Source organism: Myotis davidii, unplaced genomic scaffold (genome assembly GCF_000327345.1).
Source record: "Myotis davidii unplaced genomic scaffold, ASM32734v1 scaffold137, whole genome shotgun sequence".
Lineage (NCBI taxonomy): Eukaryota > Metazoa > Chordata > Mammalia > Chiroptera > Vespertilionidae > Myotis > Myotis davidii.
The window spans coordinates 204,043-220,186 of NW_006288719.1; the positions used below are offsets into that span (position 1 = coordinate 204,043).

Genomic DNA, 16,144 nt, shown 5'->3' on the forward strand with positions numbered 1-16,144 from the left:
CTCTCTCAAAAATAAGTAAAATCATTATACCTATATTTATGTCAGGTAGGCAAAAAATATATTTTTTGGTGTGCCACAGAATTTTAATAATTAGTTTATGTGTACCATGATAAAGGTTGAAAATCGCTGCTTGAGAGAATGGGGGTGAGTTTCTTGCATTACAGCAATAAATAACCAATCACATACCTTGGTTTTACTAGGTGTCATTTTATCACATACAAATATCAATGAAATAAATACAATGAAATAAAAACTTAAAATTCCTGGAAAGTTGTTCCTTTCCTTCACAAAGTGATATACTTAATCTCCTGGTTAGGTGATTAAGATCTTGATAGCCCCGAGAAAGCCTTTTTGGAAGGTGAAAGGCTTTTTTTGTGTGTGAGTGACAAATTTTTAAAACAAAATGATAAGCGGCTGCATTCACCATACATAATGAACTAATATCTTGTGAACTAATACCCACTTCGTTGATTCTTGTAGGCCTTCTGTTTGTAAACATGTAGCCTACCTTTATTTGAAATAAAAATGTAAGTAGAGTTAGCATTTATTGTACTTCATAGCAAGTTGAAATGTTATTTACGTAATTAATGAAATGCTTGTAGTAGCCAAACACTAGCCAGCTAGTGGGCCTTTTTGGTATTGATACTGAAAAATAAAATTATTTGTGTTTTATTAAGCAGAATTGTTTTAGTTTGGATACCAGGGAAAAGGAAACCCCATTTATTTGGTGCAAGAACGTGTAGCAGTTTGAAACATGGGCTCTGGAGCCACATCTGCCTGCTTTGGAGTCCTGACTACAGCTGTTCGACTTTGGACAGATTCCCGTCTTTGCCTCATTTTTCTCCTTATATCAGTTAGGATGGTGATAGCCTCACTCCCTTTGAAGGTTGTGGGAATTAATTGAGACTTCATGTAAAGTACACAGAACAGTATTTTACATATATACATACAGCACACACAAAAATACATATTGTAAATGGAGATCTAGATTAAGGAGTATTGTTATCTGTTATGGGCTCTCAACAATTCTTTAAAAAAAAATTTAAAATATATTTTTATTGATTTTAGAGAGGAAGGGAGAGGGAGAGAGAGAGATAGATCAGTGATGAGAGAGAATCCTCGATCTGCGTCTAGTATGCGCCCCCTCCACCCCAATGGGGATCGAGTCCACAACCTGGTCATGTGCCCTGACCGGGAATCGAACCCTGACCTCCTGGTTCATGGGTTGACCGTTCAACCACTGAGCCAACATCGGCCGGGCTCGACAGTTAATTCTTATAATCGCTGTTCTATTTCCTGACAAATTCTCTTGATCCAAGAACGCATGGATTTAAAAGCAGGCTTTACTTGGGTATAGTGAGTAATGGGGTGAGCTGGCAGGTAGGTGGGCTCAGGGTCCGGCCTGGAGCAAACCTAGAGTTAGGGGTCCTCTCAAGTAAGAGTACAGAGCTACGTGAGTCCACCTTAACAGTCTCTCTTCTGATGACGTTGGTTTGAGGCCAGCTGTTGTGTGGAGGGACTCTAGTTGAGTGCTTATGGTTCTTTCTTTGCTCCCCGCTGACTCTTCCTTCACTAGCCTCCTCTTCTAGCCTCTACCTGTGGGATTAAAGTAGTGTGTCCATACCCCAAGGAGTGTCCAACATGATTTGTTAGGATGCAAGAAAAAAAATTACATTTTTGTCTTTCCTCTTTCAAATTATTTTAAAAATACGTGCTTTATAATATAGTAGAGGCCTGGTGCATGAAATGCGTGCACGGGGAGGGAGAGCTCTCAGCCCGGCCTGCACCCTTCCTCTCGCAGTCTGGGATCCCTCGGGATGTCCGACTGCCTAAACCAGCAATTGGACATCCTCTGAGGGATGTAGCAGTATGCCAGTTGGCAGGCGGCCAGGGAGGAGCCTGAATTGGGGCCAGGTGCTGCACTACTCGCCCTCATCCCGGCCCACAGTGCCTGCTGCTGCCGAGTTGGGAGAGGCTCCCTCTGCAGCCGCGCTTGCCAGCCATGAGCCTGGCTCTGGCTGAGTGGCGCTCCCCCTGTGGGAACATACCACCAGGGGCAGCTCCTGCATTGGGCATCTGCCCCCTGGTGGTCAGTGCGCATCATAGACTGGTCGTTCGGTTGTTCTGCTGTAATGGTTGCTTAGGCTTTTATTATATAGACTAGTAGATGTGTGACAGCATGTGTATAATTTATGAATATTCATGTATTGTAGTTATGTGCCCAAGCATTTTTTTACTTATACAAGGTGGGGCAAAAGTAGGTTTATAATTCATATGGAAAATAATAAAATACTTAGAACACCAGGAAAGAAACACTGTTTTGTGTGCTCACAACTGGAAACCTACTTTTGCCCCACCCTGTAAAGGTATGCGATCGAAAGTTTCTGAGAACATTTCCAGAGGTAGGCAAAGAGCTGCTGAAAACACAAGGCCTCCTCAGGAACCGCACAGCTGAGCTCGCTTGCTCTTCCTGGTGGTGTCATGGTCTAAAGTGAAGGTACTGTCCCTGCTGCCTGCTGTGCCAAATACCCCTTATTTGAAATCACACATAGCCTGGGGGCAGCAGCATAGGCCAGCTACCTGAATACACAGCTGTCTATTGCTCTTGACCTGGGTAAATCCCCTACCTCTGCCACTCCGAGCTGGAATGTTTGCTATGGCTCTGTTGGGACAAACTTTATTTTGCCAAAGTTAGATGATCTGTTCTTATTTGTCCGCGTTAAAGTTTTGTTGTTTGGTAGTGATTAACTTTTGCATCAGTATGAGTTTTTATATCCCACATCATCCAGAAATTTCGGTGTGTGTTTTTTTTCTTTTTTATGGTAACCTTCCTTAACACAGCTAAGTGATTTTCCTATTTTTAATTTTGTGTGTATCATTTCAGTGAAATTTTTCAAGAGAGAGAAAGTGAACTAAAGGGTTCAGTTTGCTATCTTGAAACCAAAAGCCTGCATGCTTTTAGATTTAAAAATAAAAAACCAAGGATATTTATCACTTAAGAACTATTGTTGACTCTTTCTGTAAAGCTTTTAAAATGTTAACAAACTCTCAGCTCCTCCAACTCTATTCCCTCACTTTATTTTAAATATAGATTTAAAAAAATATGCTATGCTAAGTGTTGGGACAATCCTGACTGTGGGATCTAGCTCACCACTTTATTTACTCTTAATATTTTTGAGTGCCTACCTCAGGCTAGTCATTCTTTGAGATGACATGTATATTAAGATAAATAAGGCAAATAATCTCTGTCCGTAATTTTAAACAGTCAAGGAGAATAAATAGATATACTGCTAATTCAGTTAATTATGATACGATACAGTAAATGTTCTAGTATAGGTGAGTACCATGGGATCGTCAAGGGACAAGTGATTCATTTTATCTGGATAATAGGAGAGCTTAATTCACAGAAGGTATGCCAGTTGAGCTGAACCTTGAGGAATAAATTATTCAACAGGTGGTAAAAGTACAGAAGAAACATTCTAGGCAGAAGAAAAAGCATGAGCAAAGCCGTAGAAGGGTAAACTACACGGCATGTTCCTGTAATGGTTTCTTGCTCAGTGAGGGAAGAGCATACAGTGGTGAGTGAAGGGAAGAATGGGGGGGTGGGGGGGTGAAAGCACCAGCTGGAATACCGGGAGCATGGCATTTAAATGTTTGCAGTGACTCCTGTCACCAAAGTGGCACTGTTTTAGCCTTGCCTTAACCAGTCCTGTAGTTGTGAGGGTAGATTGAGCAGAGGGGTGCATAAATTCTTTTTCAAATTCGTGTTTTGGGTTTCTTTGGATAAATATTCAGAAGTGAGGTTGCTGGGTCATAAGGCAGTTCCATTTTTTTTTAGTTTTTTTGAGGAACCTCATGCTCTTTTCCACAGTGGCTGCACCAGCCTGCACTTGTGATAGGGTAAATTGAAATAGGAAAATGGGATTACGACAATTCTGTACCTGTTTCCCTAGACTCTTGTTATCTGTTGAGATCATGATGGGAGTGAGCAGGAAAAGGAGGTATAAAAATATGGATCAAATAGGATTGAATTGACACTATCAAATTTAATATACAAACCTGAATTTAACTTTTAGGAAATGTTCCGCTAATTAATATGTTAAATTTAGGAAAGAGCTTCTCTATAGCAAAGGCTTATACCTGTAATACCTATGTAGTTCTGTTTTTCTTTTGAAGTATAGTGCCATAGTTAAAGTATGAATGTAGAACTGAAATTAACTTTTTTTTTTAAGGTGGTGAAAACAGTTGGTTTGCGTGAGGTCTGGTTTTTTGGGCTGCAGTATGTGGACAGCAAAGGTTATTCTACATGGCTTAAACTAAATAAAAAGGTAAAGTATGTATAATGGGAATGAATAAATATATATATATATATATATACTAGGGGCCCGGTGCACGAAATATGTGCACTGGGTGTGTGTGTGGGGGAGGGGGCCCTCAGCCCAGCCTGCCCCCTCTCACATACTGGGAGCCCTCAGGCGTTGACCCCCATCACCCTCCAATCGCAGGATCGGCCCCTTGCCCAGGTCTGGCGCCTCTGACAGAGGTGTCAGGCCTGGGCAGGGGACCCCCAGACCCCTCTGATTGCGGGTCCTGCCCCTTGCCCAGGCCTGATGCATCGACCAGAGGCGTAGGCCCCCATCACCCTCCGATCGACTGATCGGCTCCTTGCCCAGGCCTGACGCCTCCGCCAGAGGGGTCAGGCTCGGACAGGGGACCCCCATTTCCCCCCGATCCCTGGCTCTCATCCCCGCCCAGGCCTGAGGCCTCTGGCCCAGGAATCATGCCTGGGCAGGGGACCCCCACCTCCCTCTGATCTCTTGCTCCATCCCCCGCCCAAGCCTGACGCCTCTGACCCAGGCTTCAGGCCTGGGCAAGGGGACCATCATATCCCCCCAATCCCCGGCTCCGCCGCCCGCCCAGGCCTGATGCCTCTGGCCCAGGCGTCAGGCCTGGGCAGGGGACCCCCAGCTCCCCGCGGTTGCAGGCTCCGCCTCTGCCCAGGCCTAACGCTTCTGGCCGAGGCGTCCGCCCGGGCAGCGGGGACCCACAGTGGCAACGGCCCCGTGATCGCGGCCTCCCCTTTAGGCCCAGGCAAGGGACCCCTAACTCCTGGGACTGCCAGCTTCAACCGTGCCCAGCTCCCATCACTGGCTCCACCCCTACTTCCTGCTATCACTGTCCAGGGCGGCAAAAACTCCTGATTCTCCAATCATGGCTGGGGGGCAGGGATAAAGGGGGGCAAGGGCCATCAAATTTAAATGACACTAGCCAACACAACAGCCATCCAGTGTGAATGGATCAAAGTTATATCTATTTTCTTTGCCAGATTAGCAAAAATGTATTTTTTGGTGTGCTGCAGAATTTTAATAATTAGTTCATTAGTATGTGTCACACACACACACACACACACAAGAAATTGCTAATTAACCAGGATGCCATAACGGGTCCACCGGATAGGAGGAGGTTGCATGCGCAGCGTTGGGATGGAGCGGCAGGGGCCTCCACGCGCCTGCTCTGGAGGAGGGGACGGCCTGATCAGCAGCAGCTGCAGCTGCTTGAAAGCTGGGAGGGGAGACGGGCCCTGCCTGAGCTGGTGCAGCGGCTCAGGCGGCCCTGGAGCGGACACAGGCAGGGTGGCTGGGGGGCGCTGCGAGTCAGGCATAGGTTCCAGCCCCTCGCGGAGTTGGTCCGACCTGATTCCCGCCGGGCCAGTGCTACGCGAATCAGACGCGGGTCCTGGCCCCCCACGGGGCACCTCCTTGCGCAATTTCAATTGCACGCGGGGCCTTTAGTTAACTAATAGTTGGGCTACTCTGAGGTTAATTATCTTGAATTTGTGTCAGAAAAGCTTAGGTACTGATCAGGCCTCCTTTTGTAGTTATCTCTGGATCATTAAAGTTGTCATGCTTTTTAATTGAGTAAGGTACCATCAACTTATCTTAGAAAAAGAAACGTTCACTTTTTCTATTTGAAAATTTACAATATAGGAAATATTATTAACATGTACTGTATAACAGTACTGACTTTGATTTAAACATTTGTAGCATAAGCTTCTCAGGAGAAGTTTCAGTTTGGTTATAGGTCATATTTGTGAGCATAGGATCTTATATTTTTTTACAGGTTTAGAATCTAACAGATTTAGAATCTTATTGCTGTTTTACATCCTACTTCTAGAAAGAATTTGATGTGACTAGATTCGGTTATTTTGAACTTAAGGTTTTTGTTGATTATACCTAAATTACTGTTCCAGGTGACACAGCAAGATGTTAAAAAAGAGAATCCTTTACAGTTCAAATTTAGAGCTAAATTCTTTCCTGAAGATGTTTCTGAGGAATTAATCCAAGAAATTACCCAGAGACTCTTCTTCTTGCAAGTTAAAGAAGCTATCTTAAATGATGAGATCTACTGCCCACCAGAAACCGCAGTCCTTCTGGCTTCCTATGCTGTCCAAGCCAAGTATGGAGACTATAACAAAGAGGTGCACAAACCAGGCTACCTGGCTAATGATAGACTCCTCCCCCAGCGGTAAGTGAAACATGTTTCTATGTTATATTCTCTGAAAAATTACATTTCAGAAGTTTGTAAATCAAAATTTTTTTTTTAGGTTTCAAGTGGTCAGGTGAATTGGAGTATAGTTTTAAAAATCATGACTTAGTAGCTACGTAGGTTTATATAGTCTGCAACTACTAAACCTTCTGCCTCTTCTCTCCTCGTTTCCACAAGATAAGAAATAAGTAGAGATTTCAGCTTGGAGGATGCTGCTGTCACTGCTTGGTAAAAACACAGGCAGATACGTGTTTAATAAATGCTTCTGAGAATAATAAGTAACAGCCTGTGTGTCCTCCATAGAATAAAAATTATGTTTCTAACTTGAAAAGGCATTTGAAGCCTGGTCTTCAGACTGACAGTCCTGTGCTGTGTTCTTATCTGCATACACTGCTGCCTCTGTAAGTTTAAGGTGGCATGGCATGAGTAAAAAATCATTGGCAGAAGACCTAGATTTTGAGTACTGATTCTGCTCTTCGCTAGTTGTGTGATCTTGGGTGCAAAAACCCAACATCCCTGAGTCTTGAAATCTGAATCTGCAAAATGGGGATAACATTTCTGCTCTGCCTGCCTTTTAGTTTATGACGACTGTACATGAACTGTACGGTGTACAGTTTTAACTGTGAAGTGTGATACAAGTGTAAGTTGATAGCATTACTTAAGAAATTTAGGAAGTATAACATCAGATACTACTTTTAAAGATCTCAGTGCTTAATTGTAGCACACGTCTCTGATATTAGAGTATGCGTGGAGATCTTTTAGAACTGGAGAGAAGTTGTTACTGTTCTTAGTTCAAATTCTCAAGTTTTAAAATTTCCATTTAAATTCAAAATTATATCTTTTAATCTAAAAATTCAGTTCTGCACCACTTCTCATGGTAGTTCAGCTCTTAGATGTAGTTTCTTTTTCAGGTACTAAATATGAAGAAAGATTAAGCTATGTTATGTCTACTTTTATTAATTTCCTTTGATTTTAGGCATCCGTGTTTATTTTCATCTAACAAAGTATATTCTGTTTATATAAGCTTTATAAGTTATTAAGCACAGTAGCTTTAATATTTGATTATTAAATATTAATATTGCAGTAATAGTTATCTTTGAAGGTAAAACAATGCGTGTTGTTTACCAAAAGAATCAGGAATATGAGATACTTATAGTCTGTGTGTTTGTCTGCTTTTTATTACTATTCTAACCCAAAATTCTTTTTCTCAGATTTTTAAAAATATGTTTTCATTGATTTTATTTTGTTTTTTTTAGAGAGAGGAAGGGCGGATGATAGAGAGATAGAAACATCCATGAGAGAAACATCATTGGTTGGCTGCGGCCTGCAGCCCACCACTGGAGATTGAGCCCACAACCCAGGAATGTGCCCTGACTGGGAATCAAACCAGGAGCCTCTTGGTTCATGGGTCGATGTTCATCCACTGAACTACGCTGGCTGGGCTTCTCAGATTTTTTTAAGCACTGAATTAAGAAATTGAGTATTGGTACAGTAGAATTTCATTTCAGATAAGGTTTAGTTTTTATTTTTAATTGAGGTATAATTTATATATAATAAAATGTACAGCAGATTAAGTTTTAAGTCAGTACATAAGGCAAATATTATATATAATCAAAATTATCCTGAACAATTTAATTGTTGATCAAAAATAATTTTATCTCAACAAGTATATATAACATAGTTGTTCTTTCAGTGTTAAATCAGATTCATATTTGGTTGAGCACCAGATGAATTAATTGGTTTACAGTTCATAGTCATGTGATTTTAAATAATTGTGAACACTTGAATCACACTTAAGCACAATTTCTTATTTTATTTATTTTTTTAAAAATAACTTTTAAAATATATTTTTATTGATCTCCAAGAGGAAGGGAGAGGGAGAGAGAGAGAGAGATAGAAACATCAGTGATGAGAAAGAATCATTGATTGACTGCCTCCTGCATGCCCCCAACTGGGGATCAAGCCCACAATCTGGGCATATGCCCTTGACCAGAATTGAACCCAGGACCCTTTAGTCTGCAGGCTGACGCTCTAACTTCTGAGAAAACTGGCTCGGGCCAATTTCTTATTTTAAATGCATGTGTGCTGTAACCACTCTATTTAAAAAGAAGATAGCACATGCTCTTTAAAATTTGATCTTTGCTATTGAAAGTACAGTTAGTTGGTCTTCAAGTTAATAGTCTGTGGAGAACTAATTCCAGCTATCTAAGATTAAAAGTCACTCACTCTAATGTTAGAATACTACTAATTTTCCAGTTCAGAATGGAGAAAATATTTTCACAGTGATTGCTAATTTCATGTTTGGTATATAGCACACTTTCCTCATTATCTAAGTATGAGGAATTAGTAATCAGAAGGTTATTTAGCAATCATAAATCATAGTAATTTGATGATTTTGATGGATGCCTTTAATTCTTACATTAAAAAACCCAGATAAGCCATCTGTTCTCCCACAGTAGAATTTAGTTTCCTGGTGATATGAATACTTAGCTCCACCAGATAGTACCTTTCTCCTTTAAAAAGAGCTTGATAGACATAGATTTTTATATCCCAGGTTTCTGACTTGGGCATCTGGATGGTTAGTAATACCCTTTTGACAAGGTGGCGGGTGAGCAGAGGGTGGCAGGGGGGGAGGAATACATTTCACAGGAGGGAGATTTCAGTTTTGAACCTATTGAGTTTGAAATATCTATAGTTTAATCAAGAGAGAGCTAGCATTCATTTGTCAATGTGTGTTCAGATCTTGGAGAGCAGTTTGAGCTATGGTAGTTTTGGGAGTAATTAGCACAAAAATGGGAATGAAAGAGATGGACCTTAAAGTCCTCTTGGACACACAGAATAAGAGAAAGACGTGGGATAGACCTTGTTGGAACTTTACTTTTAAGTACAGAGAAAGAGGCTCCTGTAAAGTATATTGAGATGAATACCAGGGGAGTGTTACATCATGGAAGCCAAGGTAGAATGCTTTAAGGTCAGCAGTGTCAAATAATACAAAGAGGTCGAGTATGAAAGCAACGAATGTGTCTGTTGGGAATAATGGTAAGGTGATGGGTAGAGATCTTAGAAAGAGCAGTTTCAGTAGAGTGTTGGGGAGTGAAGCCAGATTGTGGTAGACCAGGGGCAATGGCCATGAGGTATAGAATTGAAGGGTAGTGAATATAGACAGTTCTCAAATGAAGTTTGCTATTTAAAAGAAGAAAACTAGGAGTAGCAAAGCATGGGTTTGTAGACATGTTCTGTAAAAGATGGGAAAGAATTGATTTTTAATTTCCTGTACAAATTTTTGAGTACTCTTCAGTGCTGACAAGGGCATATAATGGTGAGCAGTATCGATGTGGTCTTTGCCCTCTGTAACACATAAGTATAGCTGCTGATAATATAGGCAGGGAACAATAAATGTGTCTCCTGCCATAAAGAGTGGCGTGAAGATGCTGAAGTGGAGAGAAGTCATTTAAAGGCCCACATAGAGTAACAGTCAAGTTGGATAGATTGGCCTTAGGTGTGAAGAAGGGCTTTTTCTGGACAGAAGAAAAAGGGGGTAAGGAAGTTTTGGATACTTGCAAATCAGCCATGCATATTTAATAATACAAGGGCATTATGCAGAATACAAACAAATGATATCTGAAGTACAGGATATAAAAACCTACAGCAGAAATCTTAATGGCATCCAATTTAACCCATATCTTCAGATTTAGTTAACATCTGGATACCAGCAATTAGCTGAATTGATTATGCCTTCAAGGCTGTTTACACTCCTGTTGGTGAGCAGGGGTCAGATAGCAAGAGAAAGGATAGACAAGAAAAATGTGGAAATTTAAGTGCTCTGAGAAAGAAGTCAAAACCCTTTCCCCAAAAAGCAAGCATTTCAAAAAAGAATACATAGAGAAAGGAGCAGTTTGTAAAAAGAAAATAATGGTCTGAGACCCCATCCATTAAGGAATCTACTCTCAATATTCACTTGTCCAAGGGAATATTGCACCCGAAGATTTCTTTGTATTGCCAAGAAATTCCTAGGTTTTATGTAAACTTTTAAAATAGCAAAACAATATTTTATTAAAAATTTTTTTTTATATTTTATTGATTTTTACAGAGAGGAAGGGAGAGGGATAGAGAGTTAGAAACATCGATGAGAGAGAAACATAGATCAACTGCCTCCTGCACACTCCCTACTGGGTATGTGCCCACAACCAAGGTACATGCCCTTGGCCGGAATCGAACCTGGGACCCTTGAGTCCACAGGCCAATGCTCTATCCACTGAGCCAAACCGGTTAGGGCACAAAACAATATTTTAACACCACAGCTTTTGCAATCAATAAAGTAGGATTTGGGGATTCACCAATAAGGAAAGATAATTATTATATGACCCAAAGAGAATAGAAATACATACTCTATAGCTTGCATAGTAGGTAAGTTATATGCATGTTGAATCTGCTGATTTGGTATTAAAAATCAGTTTGTGTGTTTTTATATTTGCATAATAAACACTGGAAGGATAAAACAACCTAATGAAAAGTTATTTGGAGGTTATGGTGGTGAGAAAGAGTATAACTTTTCACTTTTATATAAAGTATTGCCTATAGAAAATTAAATTTGGCAGCACAGAAATACATAAGTAAAAGAAGAATTAAGGCCTAAGAATTCTGATTTTCAATCTGTTCTCTAATTTTGCCGTTAATATTGTTATTTTTTCCTTCTGTCCAATATTTTATTCATTTGAAACATTTGAATTCGTATAAACTATCTGTATAATAACTTTTAAAGCAAGTTATTTAAAATAATTTCAGGATCCTAGAAACTTTTTGTTTTTAGATAATTGTAGATTCGTGTGCATTTTTAAATTGTGGAAAGATCCTGTGTATCCTTCCAGCTCTCCCTTGCATAACTTCAATACAGTATCACAGTCATAATATTGACATTGATACAATCTACCTAACTTATTCAGATTTCACCAGTTTTACATGTAGTCATTTGTGTGTTTATTCTAGGCAGTTTTATTGTGTATAGATTTGTTTGACAACCTCCACAGTGAGGGTCTGATTATAAACTTTTAAAGAATATTGACTTTTCAGTTATAGGGGCATTTTCATTGGTGTGTGTTTTTTTTTCTTTTTTTCATTGTAGTGTTTTGGAGCAACACAAATTGACAAAAGAGCAGTGGGAAGAAAGAATACAGAACTGGCATGAAGAACATAGAGGAATGCTAAGGTATTTGGATGGCTGTTTCCTTAGTGTTTTTCTCAAATTAAAGTATTTTTATTCTATAACATTAATTATTACATCAGATTATCCTCAAAAGATCAGTTGACATGAATAAAGCACTGAATTTTAATTCAAAGTATTTTTGTAATTTGCTATTACTCTTACTTAAACATATTGTAATAAGCTTTATTTCAACAGGGAAGATTCTATGATGGAATACCTGAAGATTGCACAAGATCTAGAAATGTATGGAGTCAACTATTTTGAAATAAAAAATAAAAAAGGAACTGAATTGTGGCTAGGTGTTGATGCTTTGGGTCTCAATATTTATGAGCATGATGACAAGTAAGTAAGTAGTGAACTAGTCATTAATCAGTTGGCTTGATTACCCTTACTGCTTTTTTCTAAATTAAAAGATCAGTTAATGTCTCATACTGGTAGGCTTTCAGACACCATATTTTTATTGTCTCAACATCTTGCAGTTTTATTTTTTAATTTAAAAAGAAAAATTTATTGATTTCAGGGAGGGGGAGAGAGAGAGATAGCAATATCAGTGATGAGAGACTCATTGATCAGATGCGTCCTGCACGCCCCACATTGGGGATGTAGCCCACACCTTGAGCATGTGCCCTGACCATGAATCAAACCCGGTGCACAGGTTGACTCTCAACCACTGACGACGCTCAACCAGTGAGCCACCTCAGCCAGGTGCTCAACATCTTGCAGTTTCAGATTTTACTTAGTGTATTTATCAAAATGAGAGGATTCATTTTTATTTTAAGTATGCTTCTTGATCCCTTGTAAGTTATGTCTAGTAACTATTAAAATTTGTCCCCTCAATAGTTGAAGAATCATTCTTTAATGTCATACCTGGCATACAAGTTGAAATTGAAGTTAGCGTCTATAAGAAATCAGGAGCAATGAGACAATGGAATTAAAAGATGTGTGATTTATTGTTTTGTGACACCTTTTTGTTGAACATTTATAGGAATTGCTTTGAGTATTTTTGACACTATTAAAGTAGAATATCCCTGTGTTAAAAATACGTAATTTTATTTTGAAATTGACCAGTATTTTTATATTAATATAAAATCCATCAAGCTCTTTCAGCCCTTTTCAGGAATGATAGCTGCAGTTGCTTCATACTTTAATTTATTTACCAAACCATGAAAGCATTCAAGTCTGCCAGTAGCACTTTTTACAAAGGCATTTCTCTATTCTGGGTTGGCTCCAAAATTTTAGTTTTATTGTTGCACATATCTAATAAAACACACATTTCTAAGTATATACATGATGATTCTAAAAGAGAGCATTTTATTAAGTTTACACTGGTATATTTTTTCATTTATGTTAATATTCAGAAGGGAAAGTTTTGAAATTTTTGAAAGGCAAAAATAACTTTAAGACTATTAAGGCCTAGTTTTATTTTCTTTTAAAAGTTATTGAATTAGCATCAGAGTACTCATTGTATGTATAGATATAGATAAAGATGGGGAATATGAAAGTCAGGGTTAGCTCAGTACAGGAGGGAGGGATTGGGGATTGTGGACAAAGGGTTCTTTGGTCTTTTATGTCATGGTTTAATTTCTTTTTTATTTATATTTAAAAATATGTTTTTAATGATTTCAGAGAGAGGGAGAGAAACATAGAATAGAGAGAAACATCATCTATTGGCTGCCTCCTCTATGCCCCTTACTGGGGATCGAGCCTGCAACCCAGGCATGTGCCCTAATCTGGAATCGAACCGTGACCTCCTGGTGCATGGGTCGATGCTTAACCACTGAACCACACCGGACAGGCTACTTTCTTTTTATGATGAGAATGTATTTATTATATTTTCTTTTCATAAATATATATTTTTATTGATTTCAGAGAGGAAGGGTAAGGGAGAGAGAGAGAAACATCAGTGATGAGAGAGAATCATTGATTGGCTGCCTCCTGCACGCCTCCCTACCAGGAATTGAGTGTGCAACCCTGGCATGTGCCCTGATCGGAAATCGAACTGTGACCTCCTGGTTTATAGGTTGACACTCATCCACTGAGCCACACCAGTCAGGCCCAGATTTTTTAAAAAATAGGGTTCAACTTTAAAGGTTAGTTAGGTTCTTTTACCGTCTCTGTTACTGGTTATCTTTGTGACCCTGGTCAAATTATTAACTGAAATTTGTATAACTGCTAGGGTCACCTTATAGGATTGTTGTGAGAATTATATGAGGAAATTGCTTTAGAATTTGTAAAAGTAACATGTAAATGTAGTGTATAATGTTACCTTAAAAGCAGTGTTCTAACAGCCTCCCTTTTAAGTAGGTATTTTGACTTACTTTGGTGGCCACTAGGGGACAGTATAAAGCGTGCATATTGAATAAAGTGTTTTTTGTAGAAAAAATTATTTGCTGTACTGCAGTCAGTCAGGTTAAGAATTAAAAGAACTATAAATAGATAGAAATTCATACTCTGTTATCAGAACACTGACTAAATATGCCTTTTAGCCAACAAGGTGTTATAGTCATTTTGTGTTCTTGTTATTGGAAGCAGTGATGCATTTGATGGGCAGTCTGAAACAGTAAAATATATGAAAAGCAGAAACAAAATTACTTATTCCAGTCTTATTTCCTAAATCTTTGTATGTAGGGTGGTAAACAGGGGCATCTGTTTTATCGTCATAGAGTTGGAATTTAGTTCTATTTTTCCAGATACTGTGTATCTAAGTGTTTAAAATTTTTTGTGGGAGATATGTCACATACTATAAAACTAAGCCTTTTATATATTTTTTATTATTATTAATCTTTTCCCGAGGACATGCTGAGAGAGAGAGAGAGAGAGAGAGAGAGAGAGAGAGAGAGAGAGAGGGCAATTAGTTGCCTTCTAAATGCACCCGACCAGGGATCAAGCCCAGTTATGTGCCCTGACCGGGACTAGAACTGGCAACCTTTCGGTGCATAGGATGACCGACGCTTAACCAACTGAGCCACTCCAGCCTGGCTAAAATTAAGCCTTTTTTAAAAAAAAGTCTTTATTGGTGAAAGTATTATAGATGTCCCCCTTTTTTTCCCCCATTGACTCCCCTCCCACCCTCTATTCTGCCCTTTCTGCCTTCACTGCACTGTTGTCTGTTTGTGTACTGCAAATTCAGTTTTTAGTATATTTATAAATAATGCAAACATTTTAAAATTAAACAGGAAGGAAAACATTTTTTAATACTTAGTAACTTACGTCCATAATTCACATGAAAAGTTATAAAAGCTACCTTTTTTCCCCCTCTCTTATTAAACGTATTTAAGCTTAATAGTTGTAGTGTCTTGACTCTAAATAAAACCAGTGCAAACTCTGAGAGCTCAGTTTAACACTCTAGAACTAGATAATTTTCTCTAGGTAATTTTAGGAAAATCAAGGTTCATGAAACATGAATTTTGGGGGGTTGGTTAGTCTTTGTTTTATGTAATGTAACTGATCAAATTTTCCCCTTAAAAGATAATGTCAACAGTATGTTATGAGTAAGTTAATACATTTTGAAAATTTGGAACTCTTAAGATCGGTCATTTGGATAAATTGGCCCAAAAAAATTGATAGGGATTTTGTCCATTGTTTCCTGCTTCTAACTAAAGGGATGCTCTCATTTTTTAAGGTTAACACCTAAAATTGGTTTTCCCTGGAGTGAAATCAGAAATATTTCATTTAATGACAAAAAGTTTGTTATAAAGCCAATCGACAAAAAGGCACCTGTAAGTAAATTTTTAAAATATGTCTTATGTATTGTAAATTTCTGTGACTTTGCTATGGTATTACTTGAAGAATGACATTGTTCATTTATTGAATTGCTCCTGAGGAATACTCTTTTTCACCTTGTATTGTATAATATATGTTACTAAAAATTCAAGGTTCTAATTTTATATAATTTTATTATACCATACAACTATTAGAGTTTTATTTTAGCTGAAATTTAACTATTAGCTATTAGGAGGTGGTTGAAAATAATCACCATTCCTAAGAAGCAATTTAGGAATGTTGGTATTGGTGTTTGGAATGTAACAGAGGTAGCCCTATTCTGTTAATAGAGATTTGCATCATGAATGTTGTATTTTTGTAATTGGAAGCCTTAAACTTAAATATTTATATTTAAATAGATTTTTTGATTCCTGTAGTGTCAAACGTAGCTCATATTCTGTCAGTTACTGAAAAGGTAAAAGATAAGGAGGACATTTCTAGGTTAAAATACTTGACAGCCTTGAACAAAGGACAGTTTTGAGATAAATGTGATAAAAATTAAAACAAACCCTGAGGTGGAGGCACAGATACTAATAGTTACGTTGGAGAAGAAACAGTAATAAATGACAGTTAATGTATTGAGACTATAAGATTATTATCCTCTTCACAAAACTGGTGGGGAATGGAAAGGTT

At 38.6% G+C, this 16,144-nt stretch overlaps 1 protein-coding gene across 1 annotated transcript in view; it reads left to right on the top strand.

Moving 5' to 3' along the window:
- RDX (radixin) overlaps window positions 1-16,144 on the top strand; it is a 76,887-nt gene that overhangs the window by 13,583 nt on the left and 47,160 nt on the right. The window contains exons 4-8 of the mRNA XM_015562063.1: window positions 4,233-4,328; window positions 6,251-6,525; window positions 11,669-11,752; window positions 11,945-12,091; window positions 15,372-15,542. Of these exons, the coding sequence (XP_015417549.1) occupies window positions 4,233-4,328; window positions 6,251-6,525; window positions 11,669-11,752; window positions 11,945-12,091; window positions 15,372-15,542 (773 nt within the window). The remainder of the gene's footprint in view (window positions 1-4,232; window positions 4,329-6,250; window positions 6,526-11,668; window positions 11,753-11,944; window positions 12,092-15,371; window positions 15,543-16,144) is intronic.